Below are 24,894 nucleotides of genomic sequence, written 5' to 3'. Positions count from 1 at the left end.
AAGACTCTGAGAGAAAAAAACAGTGAGAAAGTCCTTGGATGGAGACCTTCCACCATGACTTCAACAGATGGATCTAAGGGCGGCATTTCTGGGCTGCCCTCATGGAGAAACACACAACAAGCTTGCAGATCAATGTACTGCTTCCAAAAAACCTGGCAGTCTGACCTCCACAGTGTGGTCTTTCATGTCAGGTACCTGAACTGGTGCCAGGATCCCTCATCCCTGTGGAAAAATCTGGGACAGACTGCAAGCTGACAGGAACCACCCTCTCCTTGCCTATTGAGATGCACTGGGTGGCAAAGGAGTGGTGACCAACAAGGAGAAGGCACTGGTTGCTAAGGCCCCAGGAACCATGATGGAATGGTGGGACAATGGGACAAGGGGATGGAGTCCACAAACCCTTGGGCCAGCAGTGGCCAGGAGGGTGTCCTGGTCATCTCACCACCACCGGGTCTCTGCCTGCCCTTGTTGGCCTGGGTTAGGGAGGTCTCCTTTCCTGCTTTCCTGGATACTCCTGCCCAGAAAGGTAAAGCTGTCCTCCATGTTTTTACTGGGAGCAGTCTTCATGGATTGGCCAGATATGACTGTCAGATGTTGCTTTACAGTTTCATCTGTGTTTCCTTGTAGATCCCATTTTTGTTGCTCTTCTCCCATTTTCCCTTTTTGCCTAGGTGATGAAACCAAACCCCTGCCAGCAGGTACCAGTGGGTGATGGGAGAGGAGGAGATATGCAGAGCTGACCTCTCCCTTCACCACCTTCCCCTCCTCCCCCCAGAGACAGAGCTGAAATGTAAGATGAATTATGTACTACAACATACCTCAAAAGCAAACAAGCAAACAAAAAAGTAATCAAGTGTCTTCCTCCCAAATGTGGTCGTGGCAAGAGCTGAAGCCAGGTGACACCCTGGGGTTGGCAGACCCTACAAATGACTCATGGGGACAGCACAGCTTTACAGGGGATCTCATTTCACAGCATCTCCTGGCAGTTCTCAGGCTGCTTAGAGCAGTGGGTATTTTTTAGGGCATGGATTAATTATGCATTGTTTGGCACCTGTAAGTAATGTCATTGTGATCTGTCCTAAAGCATCTGGCTTCTGATGAGGGCAGGGCAAGAGGCAGCACTGCTCAGAGTGAAGCAGGAGGGGCTCTGATAAAAGCACCACCAGCAGATCTTGTGGCTGAGAGGATCAGGTCCTGCACAAAACATTTCTACCTGCAACACACTGCAGTGCTAGAAATCAAAGCTGCAGATAGCAATAACCTCAGCTCCACGTTACCTGGAGCCCATCACTGCAAATCTCCCACAGTACTGTTGGACAAATCCTCTCTCTTGCAGAGCAACTTTATTTGCAGAACAGCTTCATTGGGGGATTTCTGTGCGGTCATACAGCCTCACTTCATCTGGCTTTTTGTGTCTCCAGTGACACAGACCCCAGAATAACCCTAATGACCACTATTTACAATGTGAGCTATTACTTTTTACTGCGCTGTGTAATTGCTATCCTGCTGAACAAGGAGGCTCGCTGAAGAATATTCATGAACTGCATTGTGTGTCCCGTCCCAAGGATGTACAGGGTGCCATAGGCACAAGGGCTTCTCTACAGGAGCCCTCTCAGTATTTTCCTCTGTGACTTACAGCAACCGACTGCTCTCCAAATGCCTTCAACAGTGCGAGATGGTGTTAGTTTAGGAGCTGGTTTTCTGTGCAAGAGAAACAGCTGTAATGCAGAACTTGGAGTTCTTGTCTGGACAGAACTGCAGTGGTTAATGGGCTTGTTATGCTTGTGAAAGCCTATGAGTGCTTTAACATATACCTATCTTTTAAACATGTACACTGTACAAGGAAAATAGAAAGATTCCCAGTTAAGAGAGGGAACTCTACAAACACAAACACCATGAAATAGTAAAAGAAAGCAAAGGCTGACCAAGCTCATATTTACCCAGTATTCCCTCCAGACCCACTGCAGAGTGAAAATCCCCCCATCCTGTCTGTGTATGAAAGCCTCTCTAACCTTGTGTACACAGCAGTCCTTTTGGGATGTGTGCTGGAAGCTTACAATTGGAACTAACTTAGTTGACATTTCTTGGTGCAGAGTGAAGTTTAATCCTCATTTGATGTCATTCAATTCTGTAACTTCTGCTGCTAACCAGGGAGCTACAGTTTCCTCTTGGATGATCATTCATAGAACCATAGAATGGTTTGGGTTGGAAGAGTTCTTTAAGATCATCTAGTTCCAGCCCTCTGCTATAGGCAGGGATACCTCGCACTAGACCAGGTTGCTCAGAACCCCATCGAGGCTGGCTTTGAATGCTTCCAGGGAGGGGGCATACATCTTGTAGGGAAGGCATCACCTCCAACCATGTGTTGGCAGAGGGGTGCTGGGTCACATCAACAAAAGCAGTGGACAGTGTTTTCATGGTCCTTGCACCCAATGCAAGGAAAACTTCAGTTCAAGGGCCATGGTCACAGGGCTGTGGTTGAGGTGGGGAACAAAAGCAAGAACAAACAAAATTTGAGGGCAACTGTGCCAGCAAAGCAGTTCAGCTTTTATTAACAGGAACAAAATTATCCCTTTCCCTTTGTCTTCTGATGAATTGGAGGAAATTGCTTCCCAAGCCCTCAGCCTTCCAGCTACTTCAGCTGTGTTTTGTTTTTCCAAGATTCAAATATTCTGACTAGCATATTATTATGAGAACAGAAGAGCTATAGAGAAATTGAAGCTTCACAGAGGAAATTAGCCAATAAATGTGGCTTTAAATTCACTTGCTTTTTATGGAGAGCTCTGATGTCATGGACAGATAAGGCTTTGGAAGAGATGTGATACTGTGCTGCAGATGTGTTTGTGAACATTTAGTGGACGATCTCCTGTGGCACTGTAATGGGCAGCTTACAGTAATCTATTAGGTTTTAAGCATGTCATTCTGATGTGACTGATTTTACTATTTAATATCGGTCCCACAAATTCTGAGCTAAAAGAAGCAAGATCCCTCTTCTTCGTGTGATAGTATTTAGTGAGACTGGGAAAACATTTATTTGCATTTTGCAAAGAAAAGACAGAGCTTTGTACGGAAAGCACGTATCAGGTCAAGTGAAAAATTTGATAGTTTAATGTCAAAATCCTAGAATAGCTCCTGGTGCATAGAGAGAGGCCGAGTTCCAAAGCAGAGATCTTTAAATTTGGCACTTTCAAAACATGGCATGTCAGCCCTCTAATTTGCCATGGGCTTTTTGTTTCAAACATTTCATTTGATGAAAGCAAGCACGCACGAACACAAAAAAAAAACAACCCTCTTTAGAATTCAGTAAAATGCCTCATTTGATCCTCTTCAGTTTCCTGGAAAAGTTCAACACGAACATTCAAGTGCTGCATTTCTTCCGATGGTGGTGAAACTGCTGATCTGTTAGTTGTGCAGCTTTGATGAGCCAAGTTCAAGGACAGAGTCTTCTAGAAACCACTGTGATAGATACTACTCATCAGAAACATCCCCCTGAGAGTGAGAGCTCAGCCTGCTAGTTACAATACGGGCACAGAGACCAAGAGGATCTGCCCTGAAGGCTTTAATCCCCTAAATATAAGATTATCAAAGAATTAGCTGTATAGCTTTAGGTAGAGCAACACAGGGTGAATAAGCCCATTTGATGTAAGTAACTCCCTATCACTGGAAGAAGAGTTATTTTGGGGTTTGGATATTAGGAAAAATTTCTTCTCAGAAAGAGCAGTGAGGCAGTGGCACAGGCTGCCCAGGGAGGTGGTGGAGTCGCCATCCCTGGAGGTGTTCAAGAACCATATGGATGTGGCACTGAGGGACGTGGACATGGTGGGATGGGATGGTGGTTGGACTAGAGATCCTGGAGATCTTTTCCAACACAATGAGTCTTTGATTCTGTGCTTCTCCATACTTGCTGTATAAGCTCATTTTTCTCATTTGCTTGTTGGAGATTCAAGATGGGAAGGGTGATAGGGAGACACAAACAAGCTGTGTGTTATAAAACAGGCCCTGCCACTGGGCTCCACTTCTCCTTCACAAAGCCAGGCAGAAGAACAAAGCCACATGTTGACAGCTCTTCTTTTCTTTTTCTTTTGAAATGTGCTTGGTTCAGTTGAGCTTGGACTAATTGCACTTCCCTGTGTTTTAAGGTTATAGACAAGGCACACAGAGTTTGCTAAGAATAGATGAAAGAGCCTTTTAAACATCCTTGGGAGAGGAAGTATTCAGGATGGCAGCCAGTGTCCAGAGATAATGGTGCATGGGGACTGACCTTGGTGAAATGTGGTAGCTGGCCAGAGGTGAGGAGAGGCATGAGCACAGACACAGGGCAAGGCCAACCTTCCCATGTAGACACTAAAAACAGCTCCGGATTGCCCCAGAGCTCTCTATGAGAGTAGCCAAGTCCATGTATTGCTATCCAAAGCAAATGAAGTGACATGAGAGTGGAGAGATGATGTTTGAAGGAAGTGCCAACCAAATGACTGGTTGAGACATGAGCAGTTGGGAACAAACTGGAGCACAGGAAGTTCCCTTTGAATATCAGGAGCACTTCTGTGCAGTGGTAGACAACTGTAAACATTGTAAGGCATAGTTAAGAGGCAATCTCAAAATAAAAAATAACTATAGAAATGGTCATAAAAAGCAGAAATGACGGACCTTTCCGGGAAAGCTAATTCTCTAGGGAGTTAAAAATCAATATAACTGGACAGTATGATAATGAGATTTCTTCTGTCCCAACAATGAAGGATGCAGTGTTTGGCTGCCACTGATAAATCTAGGTGCTTTAAAAATCTAGATATAGACACCTAGCCCAGTTCAAACAGTACTAGAAGAGAAACCTTTTGGATCTTCCTGGGTCTTTGATACTGCTTTTCAGATATCCTGAATAAGAAGGAAATTTCCAGACAAGCAATGAAAACTATCCTGAGAGAGGGACAAGAGGAAAATTACTAACAGACCTGAGTGTGAACCATCAGACTGCTAGGGAAGGTAGCTTTTGTCTGATCTTAGTGATTTCTTCCAATTAGATATATAAGCTCAACTGATAAATGGAAAAATATTGATACCCTATACAAGTGTCTCTCTGTAGCACTTGACTTGATGCTGTTAAGTACTTTTATAAAGAAACTAAACTAGGTCAGCGTTATGGATTGACACCTACTAACCAGCAAGTCTCAGTCCTTAGTGTGCAAAGATCACATCACCACAGCATCATCACAGAACCACAAAATGTTTTGAGCTGGTAGAGACCCTCAAAGACCATCTAGTCCAACCCTCTGCCATGAACAAGGACATCTTTCATTTAATTAGATTACCCAAAGCACCGTCCAACCCAATTTTGAACACTTCCAGTGACGCAGCATCTACAGCTTCTCTAACCTAAACCTCCCCTGTCTCAGTTTAAAACAATTCCCCTTTGTCCTATCACTATCCACCCTCAAAAACTGTCGTTCCCCCTCCTATTTACACACTTCCTTCAAATATTGGAATGTCCCCAAATACTGAATGGTCCCCTCTGTGTGTGCTGCCAGGGAACACTCTCCCCAAGCGGACAGAGGGGGCTGCATAGTCTGTAGATAATCCAGATGAGTGGCCCAAAGCTGACATCCAGTTGTGGGTCTGCCCCTGTAAAACAGTTGGAAACAGCTGTCTTGGTCTGCAGTCATTCATAGTAGAGGACCACCACACCCAACAGAAACTGGAAGGGAGAGGTGGGCTGTTGTCAGGAGGGGAGGCTGCAAAACACGAGTGCTGCCATGCTAACCTTATTATCCCCTCCCTTCTCTTTTGACATTAAACAGGCCGAGTGGATGAAGGGAAGATGCAGACACAATTAACCAGATATTGCAAACAGCAGGGCGAGTCACTTTTTATAACTAGTTTATGTCTCAGACACACAACTGTACAGAATAATGCAATAACAGAAATTGTGCAGTTATTTACCCTGGGTTCATTCACTGCGAGTCCTCTGAGAGCTGCTTTTGTTTGTCTTCATTTAATTGGCATGGTCAGATGGCCACCAGAAAGACCAATTAAACAGATTCAATAGATTCTACTGTATATTTTTGTTGTGGGTTTTTTTTTTTTCCTTTACCAATGAGTAGCATAAAATGTCTAAAATAATTTGTCTGAGCACTGGTAATGAATATAAAATGTGCTCTGTTCCTGCCTGCATACGGTGAGTTTCAGCCATACAGCACTTTACAGCCAAAGCAAACTGGATTAATAATGAAATCACTGATGCAGTCTTCAGTGCAGCCTTAGTGGGGACAAGGGTGCCATTGTGTGTTATGACAGAAGGTATCTGGTTGCCTCTCTAAGCACAGACAGGCATTCTGAGGTCTGTCTGGGCTTTTTTAGATGTCTTAAGCTTTGGCATTTAAGGGGTAGGTGGAATCTGTTTAACAAAATCCCACCAACAGGACTTCGGCCTGTCTTTAATATCAAGTATTTGTTTAAGTGCTTTGTTGAATCGGAGCCTAGTAGATCCTCTCTAAAAGAAAGTGATTTTCAATCTAATAAGGTTATCTTAGTGTGAACATTTTAACTACATCAATCAATACAAACGTCAGGAGCAAATGACTAATGGGATTTCTCTCTTCTCTCTTTCTTTGTTACCAGAATGATGAATTGACTTTGCCTGTTGCTGAAGAGCCTCATCTCCTTAATGCATTGCAGATATGTCTAATGGACACAAGCTGCCAGGGTCTGGCAGTAACCAGCCCCCACCAAAAACATTTTCCCCTGGGACTGTTCCATCAGATTCCAGCTCTGCTCTCACAGAGGAAAATGTGAGAAAGGTGGAAAAGGAGTACACAACTTCTAAGGAAGCCTTTGATAAGAGAATACAAGATAATAACAAGCAGAGTAATACTGCTCTCTCCTGCAATGAGGAAACTGGGGAAGCCAGCACAGACTTTATCCGGGATGAAGAACCTGAAGGAACCCCCTCATCCTTTCCAGCAAAACAGAAGGAAAGCAGCAAAGAAGATTGCCAGAACAGCTATGCAGTTATTTCAAGGAAAGATAAGCCTTTAACAGGTAACATTAACAGCAATCTGTTGGAGGGAAGGCAGCTATCCTTGATTTTCCCTTAGTTTCTGTTTGTATACGGAAAACATGAGTGCTATACATGGGCACTTGGAATGGTGCTGGGTCTTAGAATCATAAAATAATTAAAAAATAAATAAAAATAATTAAGATTGGATAACGTAGCCCAACCATCAGCCCAACCCCATCATGCCCCTCAGTGCCACATCTACACAGTGCTTGAACACCTCCAGGGACGGTGACTCCATGTGGGTAGGCTGTTCCAGTGCCTCACTGTTTTGGGACAGACATGTGCCTGCCCATCAGTGAGGGCTACTGTGGTGTGACCACACCATTGTTTTGGGCAATGGTTGTGAACTGTGAGAGCAAAGCAAGGAGCACCAGCACACAGACTGCAGCCCCAGCCTTCTTGTCACAAGCAGAAGGTGCTGTTGTACATGGAGCCAGAAAACCCATCCATCCATCTTGGGAAACAAGGTGTTCAAAGTCAAATGCTATGAAGCAACTTGCCTGGAGCAACCAGATTTGCTCTGCTGCATGCATATACCAGCAAATGTATATCATACAACTGTCTCTTAGATATCTCAAACTATTTATGGGTTTTTTTCCCATATACTCTGATCTTAGTAATATTTTATGGCTCATTAAGTAAACTAACCAGTGTTTGGAGGCTGATAAGAGAGATAAAAATGTGGTTAATCTATGGAAGGAGAAGAAAAAACCTAAGATACAAGGAAGGAAATATCTATGGCTGTGTGGAAGTCAGAGTCACAGCTGTCTTGAAGGAGAGGGTGAGGAAGGGACCTGTGACAGATAACCTGGATACCCCACTGGGGAAGCACCATGCATCATTCATGCATGGGGAACAAGAAGCATTGCTTTACTTAGGGCAAGCCTGGCTTTCTGCAACAGAGACTGGGGCCACTTGCCCTTCTCTTGAGAAAGTTTTGCAGAGGAAGTATTAACTTTCTTCCTTATCTCTTCTTTGAGCGTGCTATGATCATGCAGTCCACCTGCTGGTGGGAGAGCCCTCACCATGGCCAGAATGGCACAGCTGGCATGAAAGAGTCAGCAAAACTCAAAATGCAAAGGGTTATTGAGAGAATAGAGAATCTGTGCATCATTCCTTCCCAGGGTTTGGCCAAAAGAAGTGTTTTTACTTCTGCCTTTTATTTTTTCCAGTGTAAATTTGCTTGCACCCAAGCAAAGGTTTATTATTTTTGAAGGACTTTCCATGGGGAAACCAAGTATTCTTAATAGGCATGCATGTGAGCAACATCCCTGAGGAGCAACCTGCCCCTACAAGAAGCACAGGGTTAAGGCAGCAGCCACAAGTAGAACAAGTGGGAATGGGTGGATGTGGAAACCTCTCACAGTGCTGTCCCAGGGAACCGCTGGCTGGATTGCCACCACATTTAAAATCATCATTTACAATTCAGATGAAATATGAGGTTTCTCTTGTATGGTAGAGGGTAGAGTATTTACATATGTGTAGATTTACCAAGGAAAATCAAATGGAACTGGGAATGACTCAGCATGGACCTAGTCTGAACAGTCAATACTTCTCCAGGTATTTGCACAGTGCAGTGGTTTGTGGGGATTTGCTGGTCTTTCTAAATCCTTTTTCATTGCTTTTGTCTTTCACAAGACAAAATGGCTCATCTAATCTGAATGACATACCTTCATTTTGATGCTTTTTCTGCTTCCTTGTTTCAGCCACATCTCTCTTTCTCCACATCCCTTATTCCTCCCGACTGCATTGCACCAGCACCTCTTGCCATCCTCAAACGTCTGTGCTGATATCCTTTCCCCTTGACCTCCACATGTACACAGGTCCTCTCCTCTCCCACCACCTTCTGCAAATGCCTGCCCCAATTCTGTTCTTCCCTGATTTTTTGGTAATATCACCACTTAGCATTTTGACACTACATCTAGTTGCTTGCAAGAAGAAACCTGCAGGGAAGGCAAAGTGAATTAGCTTGTAACTCTTGTCTCTTCCTCTACAAAGCCTGCCCTCCGTTGCCAGCCACATTTTAAGGCTCAATTTTTGGGAGCTTTTTCTTGGCTTGCCTGAAATTTATTATACCATTAAAAGCAATGGGGAAAAAATGTTCCTCGTTAAGGTGGGGAGGTTTTATCTGAAATACAAAATAATGAAATGGCCAGAAATCTCAAGGCAAAAAAAAAAAAAAAAAAAAGAGAAAGAAAGAAAGAAAAAAAGAAAGAAAAACCCTGCTGTTCAATACAAAAAGAATATTTCTTCTTAAAATAAACCTTTTTCTCTCCTTTCCAGCACAGGCAATAAACTCTCCATCAGCTCATCCCACTGGCTCTAAGCCAAAGGAATCCAAGAAAGGACAATAATTGGTAGCATTTTTCTGCATCACACAGCTGGGTGAGGCTGTATTTATGCCGTACGTGGGCTGGCAGCAGGAACACCAAAAGGGGGAAATTTATGGAGTGCCTGCATTGCCCACAGCCCGACAGCATCTGCTTTGCCTTTCCTCTTAATAAACTGTGACATCCTGGCCAGGGATTATTGTTGGGCCCCTCAGTGTTTGGGGGTATTCAGAGGGATGCTGATGGCCTCTGGAGAGTTTTTTGTCAGTATTATCAGTGAACTAAGCATCATCAGTCTTGATGTTGGGTTTGTCCTCTGTCCTCACATTCTTAGGGTTGTTTAGCTCTTTTTCTAAATGATGCTACGTGTGCTCAGTAACAAGGAAAAATGAGTATAGAAACATAGAGTCATAGAGTCATTAAGGTTGGAGAAGACCTCTAAGATCACCAAGTCCAACCATCAACCCATCCCCAGTGTACCCACTAACCATGTCTCTCAGTGCCACATCCATGCGGGTTCTTGGACACCTCCAGGGACGATGACTCCACCACCCATTTTCACCCACAAGCACTGTGCCCAAAAACCTTTAGAAATCATAGGCCACTAGTGAGCAAGCAGTGATATGTAATAACAACATCCTTGAGTTACTAATGCAGACAAACAAAATTATCGAAACCTCTTCCTTCCTTCCTTCCCTGAATCAGATCAAGTAGGTCCCCAACCGCAGTTTGTTCAGCAAAATGAAAAACTTTACATTTTTTTTCCCATGCCTTTTTCCATTTTCTGAGGCCACAGGCACCTCTGAATTGGTAGATCAGAGGCAATCACAACACTCCCCTTGCACTGCACAGACACATTGATTGCTGTGCACTGTAGGCTCAGAATGATTTCTTGCCTTGACAAGCATCTTTAGGGGAAAAAAAATGAGAGAATGGGAGGGTTTCTGGAAAGCACCATTTGTGCTGGACATGCTGTGATGAGGAAGAAGTACTGCTTCACAGCCACAGCTGGCTCCAACACAGCTCCAGCACCATAATGCATGATGAACTGCCCCAGCCTGATGCCAGTTGTAGAACCATGCAGGATGAGATGGAGCAGAGCAAGGATTTTAGGATTAGTGTTACCTGCCCAAAACGGAGCTACAAAAGATCACTGCTGGGAAATCTTACCTAAGCCCCACAGCACCCTTCTCCTGCTATCATCCCACCTGGTGTCACCTCTTTGCAATGACAGTGGCAGAAGGCATGACACGGAAGATGAGATGACCCAGAGTGGAGCTACTCAGATGAGTCCCTGGCCAAAAGGGGGGATGATGAGTTTGTTTGATGCAGACCTGCCCAGTGTTCCAAGTACTCAGAACTGTGGGTTCGCTTTGGAAAGTGGCTTTGTGGCATCAGCTTACTTTAAAAGAAAAAAGTTATTCATAAGTGAGTTTTGTTCAGGGGCATTCTGATTCAACTGAAGCACTCTGACAATGATAAATGCCCCTCATTACTGATATCCTGTGTTCTGTTCCCTTTCTGTCATTAAGGCACAAAAAGCCTCGTGGCATTTTTCCTCAGATCCAGCTCTGTTTGGTTCTCTTCATTATTAGGGTTTTCACGTATCAGTGAAAGCTCGGGGTGAAGCAGGGCCACGCTCAGCAAAGCAGCTGATGGGCACCAGCACAGAGTGAGCACTCTGAGCCTGCACAGCCCCTTCCACTGTGCTGAGGCACAGGGAAAAGCGGTGAGCCAAGGAAATCTCCATAAGGGGATGGTACCAGTGCTAAGGTCTGAGCCTGTCGGGTTTGTCCTCTGCCTCCACCACCGCTTGTGGTGCTTAGGAGATGAGAGATGCCACCACCTGTTGATGCAGGAAGATGTCCAGGGTGCTCAGTTTTGTAGAATCATAGAATCATTTGAGTTAAAAGGCACCATCTTTGTCCACATGGCTTGACTCAGCTGATGGAGAAGTTCCTTGCCCAGCACAGGGAAATATTCTAGTTTTCTTGGTCTTCATAGGCCTCCTTGGGCTGAAGAACCCTCTCATTGCACCATCTCCTTCTTGTCTCATGAAACACCTCCAGACATTCAAGGATCTTCAAGAGCTGAGGTCCAGGAGCACATCAGACCCTGAGTGTTTTAGGGTCTCTTACATGCAGGTCTATGAGAGAAGCACTGCACTGTCACCAGGCTGTCTCAGCCACGAGGGCTTGCTAAATGCTTAGCCTGCAAAATAAAAGGCATTTGCTTCTTGGCTACAGCCTTCTGCCAAAAGATAGGCACGTTGTGCTTCAGTGCAGATGTCTTGGGGGAAAAAAATGTGCAGTGCATTAGAGAGCTGTGACTCATAGAATAATTATCCTTGTTTCTCATAGTTTATTAATAATTTAAACCCAATCTCAGTGTTATTGATCTATCATTGAATCGGAGATTTATTTCAGATCTGTAGTCACAGAAGCAGTAAATTTAATCCCCCTTCCCCTCCCACCCTTCCACCCACTAAACTCACTTTATAACTAAAACATGATGTTTAGGCTGTTTCCGTAACAGGAGAGGAGAAGAATAGCTCTGAGGTTGTCTGTGGCAGGAGCAGCCCATGGAATATGTGTAGGTTCTGGTTTTAAACCAAACTTCTGCCTGCTTGCAGTGTCAGAGATGCTGAAGGACCACAGAAGGCAGCAAGTGCTGCTTGCTGGTATGTGCATCCCAATTTAATCTTGCTTAAACTGGTGAAAACCTGAAGCAGCTGCCACAATGTCCCGGGAGTACCATGACCATAAAATCAATTTAAGTGCATGGAGAATCAAGCCTAGAAAACCATCATGTGGAGGCTCCTACAGTAGCGCTCACTTGGCTCTAACATGTGTCTTGTGCATTCACTCTAACGAGCAGCAAGACCTGTCCTTTTAAAGGAAGCCAGGAATAGAAAACAGCATGTTCTTTGGGTATTAAGTGCCCAGAATGGTGATTTCTGTAGGCAAATGAAATTCATTTTTATTAGACCAATTGTAATATACAGGTCGGGTAGAAAATGTGGTTTTGGCTGCAACAGCTCTTTCTCAGGCCCAAAAGAAAGCAGGAAATATATCCAAATGCTTACCTGTCCATTTCCATTTATATTAATGGATGCAATTAATAATATTGCCATCCTCTGCCTCCCTGACTCACTGCTACCCTTCCTTCCATGGTGCAGGTGTGTATCACACAGTTAGCAGGGTGTCTTTCTTACTGAGCAATTGCTCAGTAGAGAAGGCGAGCATTATTTCAGGGCACAGTTCACTCAAAATGGGAGATTTAATTTATTCAAGTCTCATTACACTCAGTAAGGAGAGGAAAGGAGGAAGTTAGGAGGAAGTTTTTCACACAGAGGGTGGTGATGGTGGTGATGCACTGGAACAGGTTGCCCAAGGAGGTTGTGGGGGGGCAATGACAGCTAGGTACTTGATCTGCGTATTCTTCCTTATGGAGGTCACAACGACATGATGTCTTCACACTCCAGGAATTTCTGCTCTTCACTCCAGATGCGGTGATGCTCTCCGGGGACACAGAGATTTTGACTGAGGCAGAAGTGAATGAGAGGCCAGCTGAAAGCAAGGAAGAGGCAGGAATAGAGGAGGGAGAGGAAAAGGCAGGAACAGAGGAGGGAGAGGAAAACAGCCCAGCAGAGCAACATGAGCAAGGTATGGTGTGATCTTTTGCTTAATCACAACAGCCATGAGATCAGCCCGAGTGTTTGAGATTCCCAGCTGCCACTGTTGATGGCCTTTTGAAAATCCCAGCCATTTTGCTGGTAAAGATGACCAACCCATTTGAAGACCTCTTTTTGCCATCATGGGTCACTTTGCTTTGACATTTTCCTGCCAAGCAGAGTATTCAGAGTCACTCCTTGTTGCTCATTGAATGTTTGGTGGTAAAGTGTGACAGGAGAGGTAAACCTTCTTTTTCTTCTTCTATCTGGGCACCTACAGTCCTCAGGGGCTGTGAAGGAAGGACGTGGGACAGCAACATCCTTCCTTTCTTCCTGGATAAAAGCACATGCACCAGGGAGGAAAGGGGAAAGAGCAGCAAGAGGAGAATCTTATTTTGAGGTGGTTTTCTTTTTCCTTTCTTTTTTGTTGTTGTTGTTTGTTCTCACCACAGTCCCACTGGCTTTGCTGCATATACTTGCAGTCTCTGGGTAAGGCGCGACTGCCTGGAGCAGGGACATGCTCCCTGTGAGGTCTGTTCCAGAATCCAGGGCCAAGCAAACCACAGGGCACAAAGGCAGAGCTGCTGCCTGGGCTCTCCTCTTTCCCCCCCCCAAACTCTCTGTCTCCTATCAGTGGGGTGCAGCAGCTTGAAATCTGCAGGAGGATGCCTGGAAGACTTCCCCCATCCCGCAGCTCATCCCTACATCGTTACTTTTGCTTGTCAGGCATTTATATAAATAGGATTAACATCTGCAGTTACACTTAGCTAGGTTGCAAATTATGCAGGCTATCAAGGCTTGTGCTTCAGGGCACACAGTGATTACCATCGGAGGGGCAAAAATGAGTTTTTCCAATAACAGAATACTGCATGATTGACTGGGGACATTACAGGGCAGAGAGGATTAGCCTTTGCCATCAGATTCAGTTACGTGTCATTACTGCATCAAAGCACCAGGCGTAGCTGAGCCGCTTCCATCCAGGCAGCGCTGCAGGTGGCTGGGTCCTGAGGAGTGGAGTTGGTTGTTAAGCCCACAGCTCATTTCTATGCTTGCTGTGAAATGTGCCTCCAGCAAACTGCACCCCCTGCTTTTGCTGCCCACCTCCTGCACCACATGTTATTCACCTTTGGCTCATGAGAGGAGCCTGCCCTCCATGCTTCGTCCTCCCATCACTGGATTCAGCCCTCCTTGCTGCTGCTACAGGATCCAGCCATCCCACACCCCCAGCACACCACCCTCTTTCCCTTACCCTGAATGATCATAGAATCATAGAATAGAATCATAGAATCATTAAGGTTGGAAAAGACCACTAATATCACCATCTAGTCCAACCACCAACCCATCCCCACCATGCCCACTAACCATGTTCTGCAGTGCCACATCTACACGGTATTTGAAAACACTATTCTATGCCTTCATTTTACAGAAGATCAGACCATACATGGGTTCTTGGGGCTACCCAGTACCACTCTGTGGACTTGCAATCACAGATAAGGCCATGTCTTACATAAGCCTGGAGTATCTGTTGGTGTTTCCCGGCTCTGATGGGTCTAAAAGGTATCAGAGGAGCTGCTGGAACAGGAAGCATACAGGAAAAACTTGTGTTCCACTTGCATGCAGAAAATGAGACCATTCAGGTTGGCTTCTGCTGAGGTGACAGGAGGTCAGATGTTGCTTTAGGTAAAAGCCAACAAGATTGGCCATAGGGGATGCCTCTCAGGTGTGTTCCCAATTATCTGTGCCTCAGGAGAGAACACTTCCAATGGAACAGTCCACTGACCTTACAGCTCTTCTAAGGGTTGTGAGAGGGACAATGATCCACCTTAACTCTCTGCTATGTGTGAACAATTTTGCCCACTCTTGACTTTCAGACCATCGCATTTCCTTCATCTTGACAGAAAATGATTGTCTCATTTGAATGGAAGAGCTAGAATTGACAGAAAATCCAGGATAAGAAACATAATTAGCAGTGAAACTTTTAATTCTCCATTTCTAAGTGTATTAGTGCTTATTTATTGAACCAGCTTGACATTTAGACAGTTCCTTTTAATGCTAATAGCGTTGATTACCAGGTTGAATCCCATTGCTTTGAGGAAGCTGCTGCTCAGTATTCCAAGCTGCCAAGTTCCCCCTGCACAGAAACACTTGCTTTTCTTCACAAGAAATATGCATTATTCAGCACAACAACATTAAAATAAGACAATCAAGGGAGTTAAGAACCTGAGCCAGCAAAGGCAGGCCAGACGCAAGGTGTGGGGCTGCAGGGTGCCCAGGTTTTATTTATTCATTTCATTTGTATAACAGTACCTAAATAATTAACATTTGTAACGTAAAATTTAGGCTGTAACTTTTTCTTGCCTAAGTAAGCTCTCTAGTGTCAATGGGATGGGGCCAGCCCATTGCGAAGAAGTGAGTGATAAAGAGGTAGCCATAACAAGGGAAGAATAGGAGGAAGAGGAAAAAGAGGAAGAGAGAGGGAGAGAAGAGGAAGAAGAAGAGGAAGAGGAAGAGGAAGAGGAAGAGGAAGAGGAAGAGGAAGAGGAAGAGGAAGAGGAAGAGGAAGAGGAAGAGGAAGAGGAAGAGGAAGAGGAAGAGGAAGAGGAAGAGGAAGATTTTTCTCCTCTCACCTACTTGCAAATTGCACTCCTCATTCTGGACTCTACCTTCATCTTTGTACAGAGCCCAACACAGCAGGGTCTCCTACCTATTGGATATCTAGAGATGAAGAAATATTGTTGCTGTTTGTTTTTTCCCCATAACATTTGCAGTCAGTCTATTTTTTTTTTTCAGTGTGTGTAATGGAGCTCTCTGTGCCACCTCTCCCGAAGATCAATTGAACAGACAGGTGTCTGATTGCCCTCCTGTTTCAATGTATATCATCATTACTCCTCCGGAGCTGCTGCAAAATTGCGCAGGTGTCGATATGAATAGAATCCGGCCTTACATTTGCTTTAGATTAGTCTTTATAGGTGAAAATGGTAGATATTCTGAAAATAAGCCTCATCTCCACATTACTGAGCATGCAGTGTCAACACGAGGATGTTTGGACGATGCAGCTGGCTCCAGAAGTAGGGCAGGCTGCTAAATGCTGAGAGTGACAATCCAGCCTGCCCTGACAAGCTTTGCCAATGGCTAACTGAGTGCAAGGAGATTACCGTGGTCTGGGAAGCAGAGATACTTGAGCTCAGTAATTTCCCCCGGGGCATGATTACCTTGTAATAGCTACCATCTCTCATTCTCATTTCTAGCTGGAGACAAAGCACAGTGTGAGGCTCAGGGCTTTTGCATCTGTCAGCTGGGAAAGAGTTAAGGAAAGAGTTTTAAGGCAACCTTGGAAAAGTACAGAGGGACGGAAGAGTAGAGGAGGTTCTGTCATTCAGGTTCTGAGCCCTACTGTGAAACACAGAATCGTACAATCATCAGTGTTGGAAAATATCTCCAAGATCATTTAGTTCAACCATCAGCCCATCCCCACCATGCCCACTAACCACAGCTCTTGATGGATTCCTCTCCCATCATCCAGTTTACAACCTCCTGAACCAATGGAAACATTAAACGTGCACCCCACCTCGTGTTGAGGAGCACTGCAAGGGAAAAATCTCTTGTTTATTTTGAGCATACCACTTGATAGTTTTATTTGGTGATCCTTCTTTACTTCTGAAGAACTCTGACCGATGTGAACTGCTGTTCTCCAGTCACACCACTCTTCCCAATACGAAACTTGGTCATATTTTATCTGCGGTCATTTTTCTTCCAAGATAAAATGTCTTAATCTATTCAGTCATTCCCTGAATGGAGGCCCTTTAATGCTTTTGATCATCTTCAATTGCCTTTCTCTGTAGCTTTTCTATTTCTTCTTATATCATATTTGAGATTGGTGAATCAGGGCTGCACAATAGCATTCAAGAGAAGGGAGCCCATGGATTTATACAGCAGCATAATGACTTCCTCTGTTTTTCTCTCTACCCCTAATAATTCCCAGCTTTCTGTTTGCTATTTTTGATTGCTACTGAGCACTGAGCTGACATTTGCATAGAGCTATCTATTATAACCTGAAGATTTCATTCCCAAGTGGAAATAGCCGCCTTGGAGCCCATTATTTTATATGTAAACCTAGGATTGTCTTTTCCCATGCGCATCACTTTACATTTATCTACATCGGATTTCATCTGTGATTTTTATTACCCTTTTATTCAGTGCCACAAGGATCTTTCTGTGACTCTTCACTGTCATCTCATTGCCTCAAACACCCTGAATATCGCCAGCAACATTCTCCTATCTCTACTCACCTCTATTTTGAAATCAGTTTCGAATGGTTTGAAAACATGGGGCAATGTTTGTGGCAGCAGAGCAGCCTCCTCTCGGAGATGTGAAGTTTCCCAAGGAGGGGAAAGCAATGCAGTTCACCCAAGCTCTTTGGATGTTATGAGGGATCATATGGTGCTTCTGAGAATGGATGGCAGTGTGGCTAACTGGCACATCTCCCTCTCCTTGTTGTATGAATAGATGTAGGAGTGATGTAGAAGCAATAGTTAGCAAAGCCTTCCTTTGAGAAAACCCTGCACAGAAATCTGTGGGCTGCTAATGAATGCCAGTTAAACAGCAGTTCTTCCTTGCAAAAAGCTGTGTGTGAGCCTGCTGAGCCTGATTACAGAAGTCCAAGACTGGAGTCAGAGGAGGGATCATCGTCCAGCCCAGAAAAGCAGGAGGATAATGGGATGGCAGCTGCCCAGTGCACAGCCCAGGTGAGGCCCAGCAGTGGACCAGTACAAGGAACCACAGGTTTCTTTTTGGCAGTTTAGTGGGCTTTTTTCTCAGGAGCAGAACCCATTGGGGAGGAGTGCCAGCAGCATCTGTGTTAACAACAGGAGGCACTTCTTTCTCTCAGGGTAACCTGGTTGAGGGCAAGAGGATGGAGTGATGCCACTGGTGTTTGCAGGTAAAAGAATCAGGCTGAGCAACACTCAAAAGAGCAGACGCTTCCTGCCTTATGAAATTTAGGCTTGACCATACAAAAACCAGGTCTTGTTTGACAAGGTCAAGAAGAGAAATGTCAGTGACTGGGATGCAAAGAGTCTTTTGGGCTGTGCTAAGACACACACGGTGCAAGAAGAGATGGGTGCCTTTCATTGGTGCTGATGCCACCACAGTGGGTGCTGTTGGCCAGCCCATCCAGTTGCTGGATCACAGTGGGCTGAGAGATGAGGAATAGCCACCCGGAATGCAGTGTGGGCTGAGATGTGGTGTGCTTAGGTGACATCTCTGCTTGGAGTAGAAAGCACTGGGACAACTACTGTAAATACAACAGAAAGGAAAAGGCCTTTAAAGCTACTTTTAAGTCACTTTCAAGAAACGACCACAATAGAGAAGGGCTAAACACAAATATTTCCATCATAAAGCTTTGCAAATACAATTTTCTTTCTTTTCAAAATACAAACATCCTCTTTTCCCTTGAAGTTCCCCTAAAAAACCTGAGCACGTCTTGCTTTTTTTTTAATGTATTCTCTCAAGGTTTTTCTTAAAGAGGAAACAAGACTTGCTTTTTAAAATGCTTTTGAGCTTTACTTTGCTCTTACCCCCCCTACACACACACACATACTCAGTGCTTTGCAGTATGTCAAAAGAAGGTCAAATCGAGGTGTTCCAATTTCCATATAAAAATCAATTGGTATTTTCCATTGATGTCTTAAGAAGGAAGAGTAAGCATGACAGCTACACCTGTTTGAAAGCGTACATAATCAAATACAGACCAAGTTTCCTAAGTACATATATCTACGTATCTATAAATGTATTGCCAAAAGAAGGGCTGGCGTTAGATGAAATGCAGTGGGTTTTATGGGAACGACCTAGATTTAAGCCCATTTCTTATTTTTTATTATTAACTAATGAAGTTGATACTTAATTTCTTATGTCTTCTGAGGAAACGACTGTAGCTGAAGAGCCTGCAAGGTGTATCTTCTGTGGTGCTCCTGAACAACCAATCCCAACAGTAGCAGATCTGAAGGGAAAACAACAGGAAAATGTGAGTCTACTCATACAGTCTTGGGATGCTGCAATGTAAGCCGGTTCTGCCCATGATCCGCATCACCCTTGATGTGTGCTGCACCCCACAGCTCTTTTGCTGCTGGAGCTATAAGAAGGCATTCAGAACTGCCATCCAAGACCTGATGAGTGAAAATGAAGCAAAGGGCAAGATGGCTTCTGCTTCCCATGCTGATGATTTACAAGATGAATTGCAAAGTAGAATCAAGGAGAAGGTGTTGCAACTGTAAGGAACCCAGAGAGACCCCAGACACTGGTGGGAGGAGGGAGGACCATCAGCGCATCCTTTTGCTCTGGCCCAAGGGATTTCACTGGTGGAAACCTGTTTGTGGCATCACACAACAACTTGATCTTACTGACAACCTCTCTTTTTCTTTGATCTCAGGTTAGGTGGGAGAGGCTGTAAGAACTACAAGAAAACCCTTCAGCAGTACTTGAAAACTGTTTCCCGTGAGTACCTTGAATTGCTGTGGTCACTGAGCTCAATTTGGAGCCAGAAGCACATGGTAACTTTAGGGCTCTCAGAAAAGCAGAGACTGCAGCCTTCTATGTACTAAAAGGTGCCAAAATCCTAACTAGGAGCAGCCAGGGGTATTTGTAGTTCATCAGAACATAGGTCTACATAATTCCTTGCCCATGAGGCTTGTCATCTACATGCTGTGAGACCTCTGGTTGAAAGGAGTAGGAGATTGTACAGAAGAAATTTGCCTGTTCATGTTCAGTCCACGCTTTGCTATAAGCAGCTCTCAGCTGGACATTTTACTGTTTTGAGCAAGGAGATCCCTTACATTTCTCTGGAGAATCATCCTACACTGTCACAGAGCCCACTCCATCTTATTCAGGCTACATCTTCCCACTTGTTTCTCCTCAAACAAAGCTGAAAACACAAAAACTCCTCAATCCCTCCTTCCATTCCCTCTCCATTCCAAATAACTGAAGACAGAAGGCCTGGAGAAACAGAGCTAGTTCGTGTTCTCTCTAACTCCAACCTCCTAAACATTTTTTTTTTCCAGTGAATACAGTCTTTTTCAGACTCTCAAAACCCAGCAGCTACACCATCAGACCAAAGGGCGACCCTTTCATGAAGCACCAACCAACACTGGCAGCTCTAGAAGACCTGCTTGAGATGGACACAGAGTTTGTTGCAGAGCACCTAAAGGTGGGTGTAGAGTTTGAGCTCTTCATGTTGCTTTTCAGGTGGGGGTTATAGAATATGTTGTCACACCTGCTCCAGCCAAACACATTTAGATATCATTATGAGATAAGGAAAAGATCCCAATTCAGCAAAATCATAGAATAAACCAAGTTGGAAGAAACCTATAAAGACCATCAAGTCCAGGGTTTTACTGAGATGATGCCCACATGTAAATGTTTTACTTACCAAGCACGCTGCGTACCTTGAAGCCTGAATGCCACCACCTGTACCTCAGCTGAAACCTCAGGCCCTGCTCTACTTAGCCCCACACTATCCATCCCTCTTACTCCCCAAACCAGGCTACCCTTCGCAGCTGCCTGGTGGGGATGGATCTGAGCTCCTCAAAGTAAAGGATCAGGAAGCTGTTTTTTTTGGGAGAGGGGCAAAAATACCTTTCAGGGGCTCTGTCCCCACTCCCAGCTCAAACCTCTCTTCTCTCCTTTCCTTCTCTTCCCCAGACCAAAATGCTCCTGCAGTTTCTACAGGCGTCTCAGCAAACCACCTGTGATTTATCACGCAATCAGTGATTTTGTTGGCTTTTTTATTTTCAACATAGAAGTGCATTATATTGCTCTCTCCTCCTGAAATATAGGGGCAGCAAATCCTCCTGCCTAGGCCTGCCTGTCTTTTTAGCCTCATAAAAAGCCTGAAAAATGAAAGCAGGCACAAGATTGCCGGTTTGTTGCTTTTCTGTTTCCCTCCATCCCTTACAACCAAGCAGTAATCCTTACCTGGTTTGCAAAGCCAAGGTGTGCACCTTCGGGTTATTAATGAGTGCTGCAGCTGAAGTGAGTTCCTTCTTGGGTACCAAATGGGAAATGCCGTGGAGCAGTCCCTCAAATCTCAATGAGAGACCAAATCAGAGCCAGGCCCCTTTCCGCACCTGGCCATTAGCTGCTGCTTTGAATGATGATGTTAAATGTGAGCAGCAAACTCACTCTGCTTCCCCTTCTCAACCAAAACAAGCTGTTCTCTGTTTATCCAGGCTCCTTATTACTGTTAGAAAGCACCAAACCCAGCTCCCTTGCAGCACTTGGAGCTGAGCCCTCAGCAAAGAGATGTTTTTATTTCACTTGTCAGGATGCTGCTGGGTAAATTACTCGTGTGTCTAATGGAAAGAGGGCTCCTGGCAAATTATATCATCAGAGAGCAGCTAATGACATATAATAAAAAAGAGCTGAGCTTTGCACATGAAATGCAAAAAACACAGGACTGAAGGATGGGTTTCCCTTAGTTATGTTAAGGGGTTTAATTAAAAAGGAAGCAAACAAACAAATAAAGGCTAGGTGGAAAGCACAAGGGTGTGATGGCTTGGGGTTGGCACGGGTACAGGGAGAGGAAGGCATGGTGTGGAGCGTCCTCATCCTACGCAACCCTACAATGCTCCCCTGCACCCACCTGCCTCTCATCACTCTGGTTTTGCCCCTGCAGCTCTGCCACTCTCCCAGCCCTGTGAGGAGATGCTACCCTGATGGACAGACGTTCTATCTCCTTTTCCCAGATGGAAGTGGTCAGGTTTAGTATCCAGCTCACGTAGATGAGCCAACACGGCTGTGTCCTACCTCCAAGGGGACCACTGTGGTTCTCCCTTGGAGCAGCTTGCTTTTGTGTTTTTATAGAACCATAGAATCACTACGGTAAGAAAAGACCTGTCAGATACATAGTCTAACCACCAGCCCATCCCCATCTTGCCAACCAATAACCCTCAGTGCCACGTTTACACATTTCTTGAACACTTCCAGGGATGGTGACTCCACCACGTCCCTGGGCAGCCTGTTCCACTGCTTCACCATTCATTCTGAGAATAGATTTTTCCTAATAAGTAACCTGAACCTCTTCTGGCACAACTGAAGGCCACTACGCCTCATTTTGGGCTGCACAACCCATTTGGCTACACAGTTTGTGTCGTTCAACACTTCTCTATGGAAACACAGTCTACAGAGCCAGTAGCTCTCAGGTTGGCTGCTTGAAGAGGGGGTGGTAGAGGCATATTTCCCTCCCCACAGCACACCACCATGTTTTTCACACAAATCATGTTTTCTATGGGTTTCCGATGGGCTTGTCTTTCCTTAACCACCTCTCAGCTACCCATCAGGCAACATAGCCATCCTGATTGCATTCACTGAGGAAGCACAGTTCACCTACGTCATCCTGGAGGACAACGAACACCTAAGGGTTCAGGCAGCCTTCGGGAACCGTGGCCACGGTGTCAGCTTCCACCCCAATGGGCGCCCCTGGTAGGTACAAGGCTGGTGGGCCACAGTGCCTTGCTGATGGCTCAGCCCAGGGATGAACGTGCATCTTCTTCCCAGGCTTCTCATGGAGCACTGGGTGGCCATCCTAGAAAATCAGAGTTATTATTTGCATGCCTGAAGCCTTTGAGCTTGATATCAACGTTGCTTTTGTTTTTCATTTCCAGTGAGTGCTCTTCACTGGAAAGAATGGCTTAGATGACCGATTTCTTGCAGGCTTATTGATAATATGGGGTGACCAATAGCTTTCAGAGAAAGCTGCTGGTGTCTGAGCAATCACATTCTAGTTTTTGGCAGCCTCAGTTTCCAAAGTTTCCCTCTAGAAAACTGGGAACTGCAGGAATCAGTAAATCCCAGCTCAATTTCATGAGTCCTCCCTGCATTGAGACTAATGAATGGCTGTATTAAATGTCTAACCAGCTATTACAAATCATTCTGAATAGCTTCTGTAATAACACGTCCATTAGAGTACTGCAGCCCCGCCGCTTGCCTACAGACACGTCAGCCTCTCATCCATCACACAGCAGCCAGGCTTCACAGCTCAGTGCTGATCCTAAAGCATCACCCACCCCTCAGCCGAGCCATGTCCCCCCAGGGGCACACATGGCCCCACATGCTACGTCTGGGGGGCTCCAGCTCCCAGGGCTGTCACAAGATAAGGGGTATTGATTTGGGCTTGGATGCTGTAAATATGGGCTGCTTTCCCCACACACAGCATGTTTCTCTCCCCTTTGTTTTTCAGCAGGGCCATCTCCCATGCACTGCCACACACACAAACACGCACAGCCACGTGCACGGCACTTACTTTTAGTATAAATGGTGTTAGAGCAATAGGGCTTCTTCTGTAGGACAACTATTATGAGAACACCATCACCCAACAATGACTCTCACAATGAGTTTTGTCCCAGTGCAGAAGATGGCTTTTGGGAGGGGTAAGCTGTTGTCTCTGAATTCACCCAATGTCTGTGCCCAGGACCATCCTGAGCCCTTGCACTGGGATCTGCCTTGAGCAAGCAGGGGAGAGGCAGAAGCGCTGGAACTGGCACAATCTCAACCACCACGTCCACAGCCCTCCATTCCAGCCCATCACCATGAAACTGAACGGCCACCTCACCCTTAAAGTTGAGACTCAGGATAAAATTCACCTATGGTTTGTGAGCCACAACAACTGCATCCACTTTAATATCGGGGCCCGGCTCAAGGTGAGTGCTTGATGTGCCTAGCCAGGCCCTGTCCTCTGTGCAGTGCAGAGCAGCCCAGCTGAGATACACCACATCCTGCCGGGGTGCTGCCCTAGGGCTGGCCACAGATTTCAGGTGGAAAAGTCATCATTTCATTCCAAAGTAAATTTCCTGCCTGTGTGAATCTTAATGAAATTCCACTTCGGGGAAGCATTTAGATAAGATTGAAATGCTGCCGCAGAAGGGCGAGAACAGCACATCTCACAAATTCATTTTGAAATGCTATTTCTTTCCAAAACATTTATATTAAATGTCAATACAAACACAATGCTCCTGATTTTATCTTAACAGCATTTCACTTAACATGAAACAAGCATCTGGGGACAGGAACAGAAATCCTTTGGTATTTGTTACTGCTCAGATTTCCACCCTCTGACCTTACTCTGGGTGTGGAAATGCTGCAATACCAGGGCTCTCAGTGCCACTGACTTTCCCAGCCTGTAGCTATGTATCCTCATCTCCCTGCCCACAGCTCCCCATGGAGTTTAGCCCCTCAGTCCCCTGGGCACACACTGGAAAGGGGACTGTCTCCCAAGGGAAGTCAGTGGGTTAGCGTGCTCTAAGGGTGTGTGGAGGGCAAGGGCAGCTCAGGACAAGGGTGAGCTGAGTCACAAAGGATGCTCTTCCTTATGGCCTCCTTTCAGCATTAATGTTCTCTTTACACTGCCTCTCTTTGCAGCTGAAAGACCCAAAGATGAGTCACCTACTGAAAGGATTAGAAGACAAGGAGGAGCGCTTCCTTCAAACCAAAAAGACTGAGCTCAGGAGCCTGCTCTCCAACATTAAGTCAGCTTTGCAATAGTTTTGGCAATCTCAGCCTTGGTGATATCACTCCTGGTGTTTCATCATCATCTGTCTGCACGAAAGACTGAAACGAAGGCATCAAGATGTGCAGCAGTTACTGTCAGCATTTCAGACCAGCCCTTCCTTCACCAAGGTGACAACAGCCAGTCACTTTGCAATGACAATAAAGCTCCTTTTCCAAGCTCACAATGCCTGTCTTCCTGTACATCCAGTCCTTGTAACACCAAGCCGATCTCATTTGAAAACCCTATGAACAATAAACAGGAATACTGCAACAAAAGGAATATTGGTTTTGCTTGGGAAATA

At 45.2% G+C, this 24,894-nt stretch overlaps 1 protein-coding gene across 1 annotated transcript; it reads left to right on the top strand.

Annotated features, from left to right (window-relative positions):
• The first annotated feature begins 437 nt into the window (after positions 1–437).
• ERICH6B (glutamate rich 6B) lies at positions 438–24,868 on the top strand. The gene is made up of 12 exons (XM_015851759.3): positions 438–526; positions 6,613–7,032; positions 12,888–13,046; positions 17,678–17,799; positions 18,975–19,076; positions 19,168–19,322; positions 19,482–19,546; positions 20,110–20,255; positions 21,723–21,811; positions 22,376–22,528; positions 23,517–23,745; positions 24,464–24,868. The coding sequence occupies exons 2-12, from the start codon at positions 6,672–6,674 to the stop codon at positions 24,584–24,586; spliced, it is 1,704 nt and encodes a 567-aa protein (XP_015707245.2). The 5' UTR covers positions 438–526; positions 6,613–6,671; the 3' UTR covers positions 24,587–24,868.
• The last annotated feature ends 26 nt before the right edge of the window (positions 24,869–24,894 follow it).

The sequence above is a fragment of the Coturnix japonica genome, chromosome 1 (assembly GCF_054131305.1).
Source record: "Coturnix japonica strain WE chromosome 1, WE-NBRP24, whole genome shotgun sequence".
NCBI classification, from domain to species: domain Eukaryota; kingdom Metazoa; phylum Chordata; class Aves; order Galliformes; family Phasianidae; genus Coturnix; species Coturnix japonica.
This window is presented reverse-complemented; position numbering and strand designations above follow the sequence as displayed.

Excerpts from the sequence above, each read along its gene's own strand:
- ERICH6B (XM_015851759.3), top strand. The coding sequence starts at position 6,672 with ATGTCTAATGGACACAAGCTGCCAGGGTCTGGCAGTAACCAGCCCCCA. Across the intron at positions 21,812-22,375 it reads GATGGAAGTGGTCAGGTTTA|CTACCCATCAGGCAACATAG; the intron begins GTATCCAGCTCA and ends ACCACCTCTCAG. Across the intron at positions 22,529-23,516 it reads CACCCCAATGGGCGCCCCTG|GACCATCCTGAGCCCTTGCA; the intron begins GTAGGTACAAGG and ends GTCTGTGCCCAG.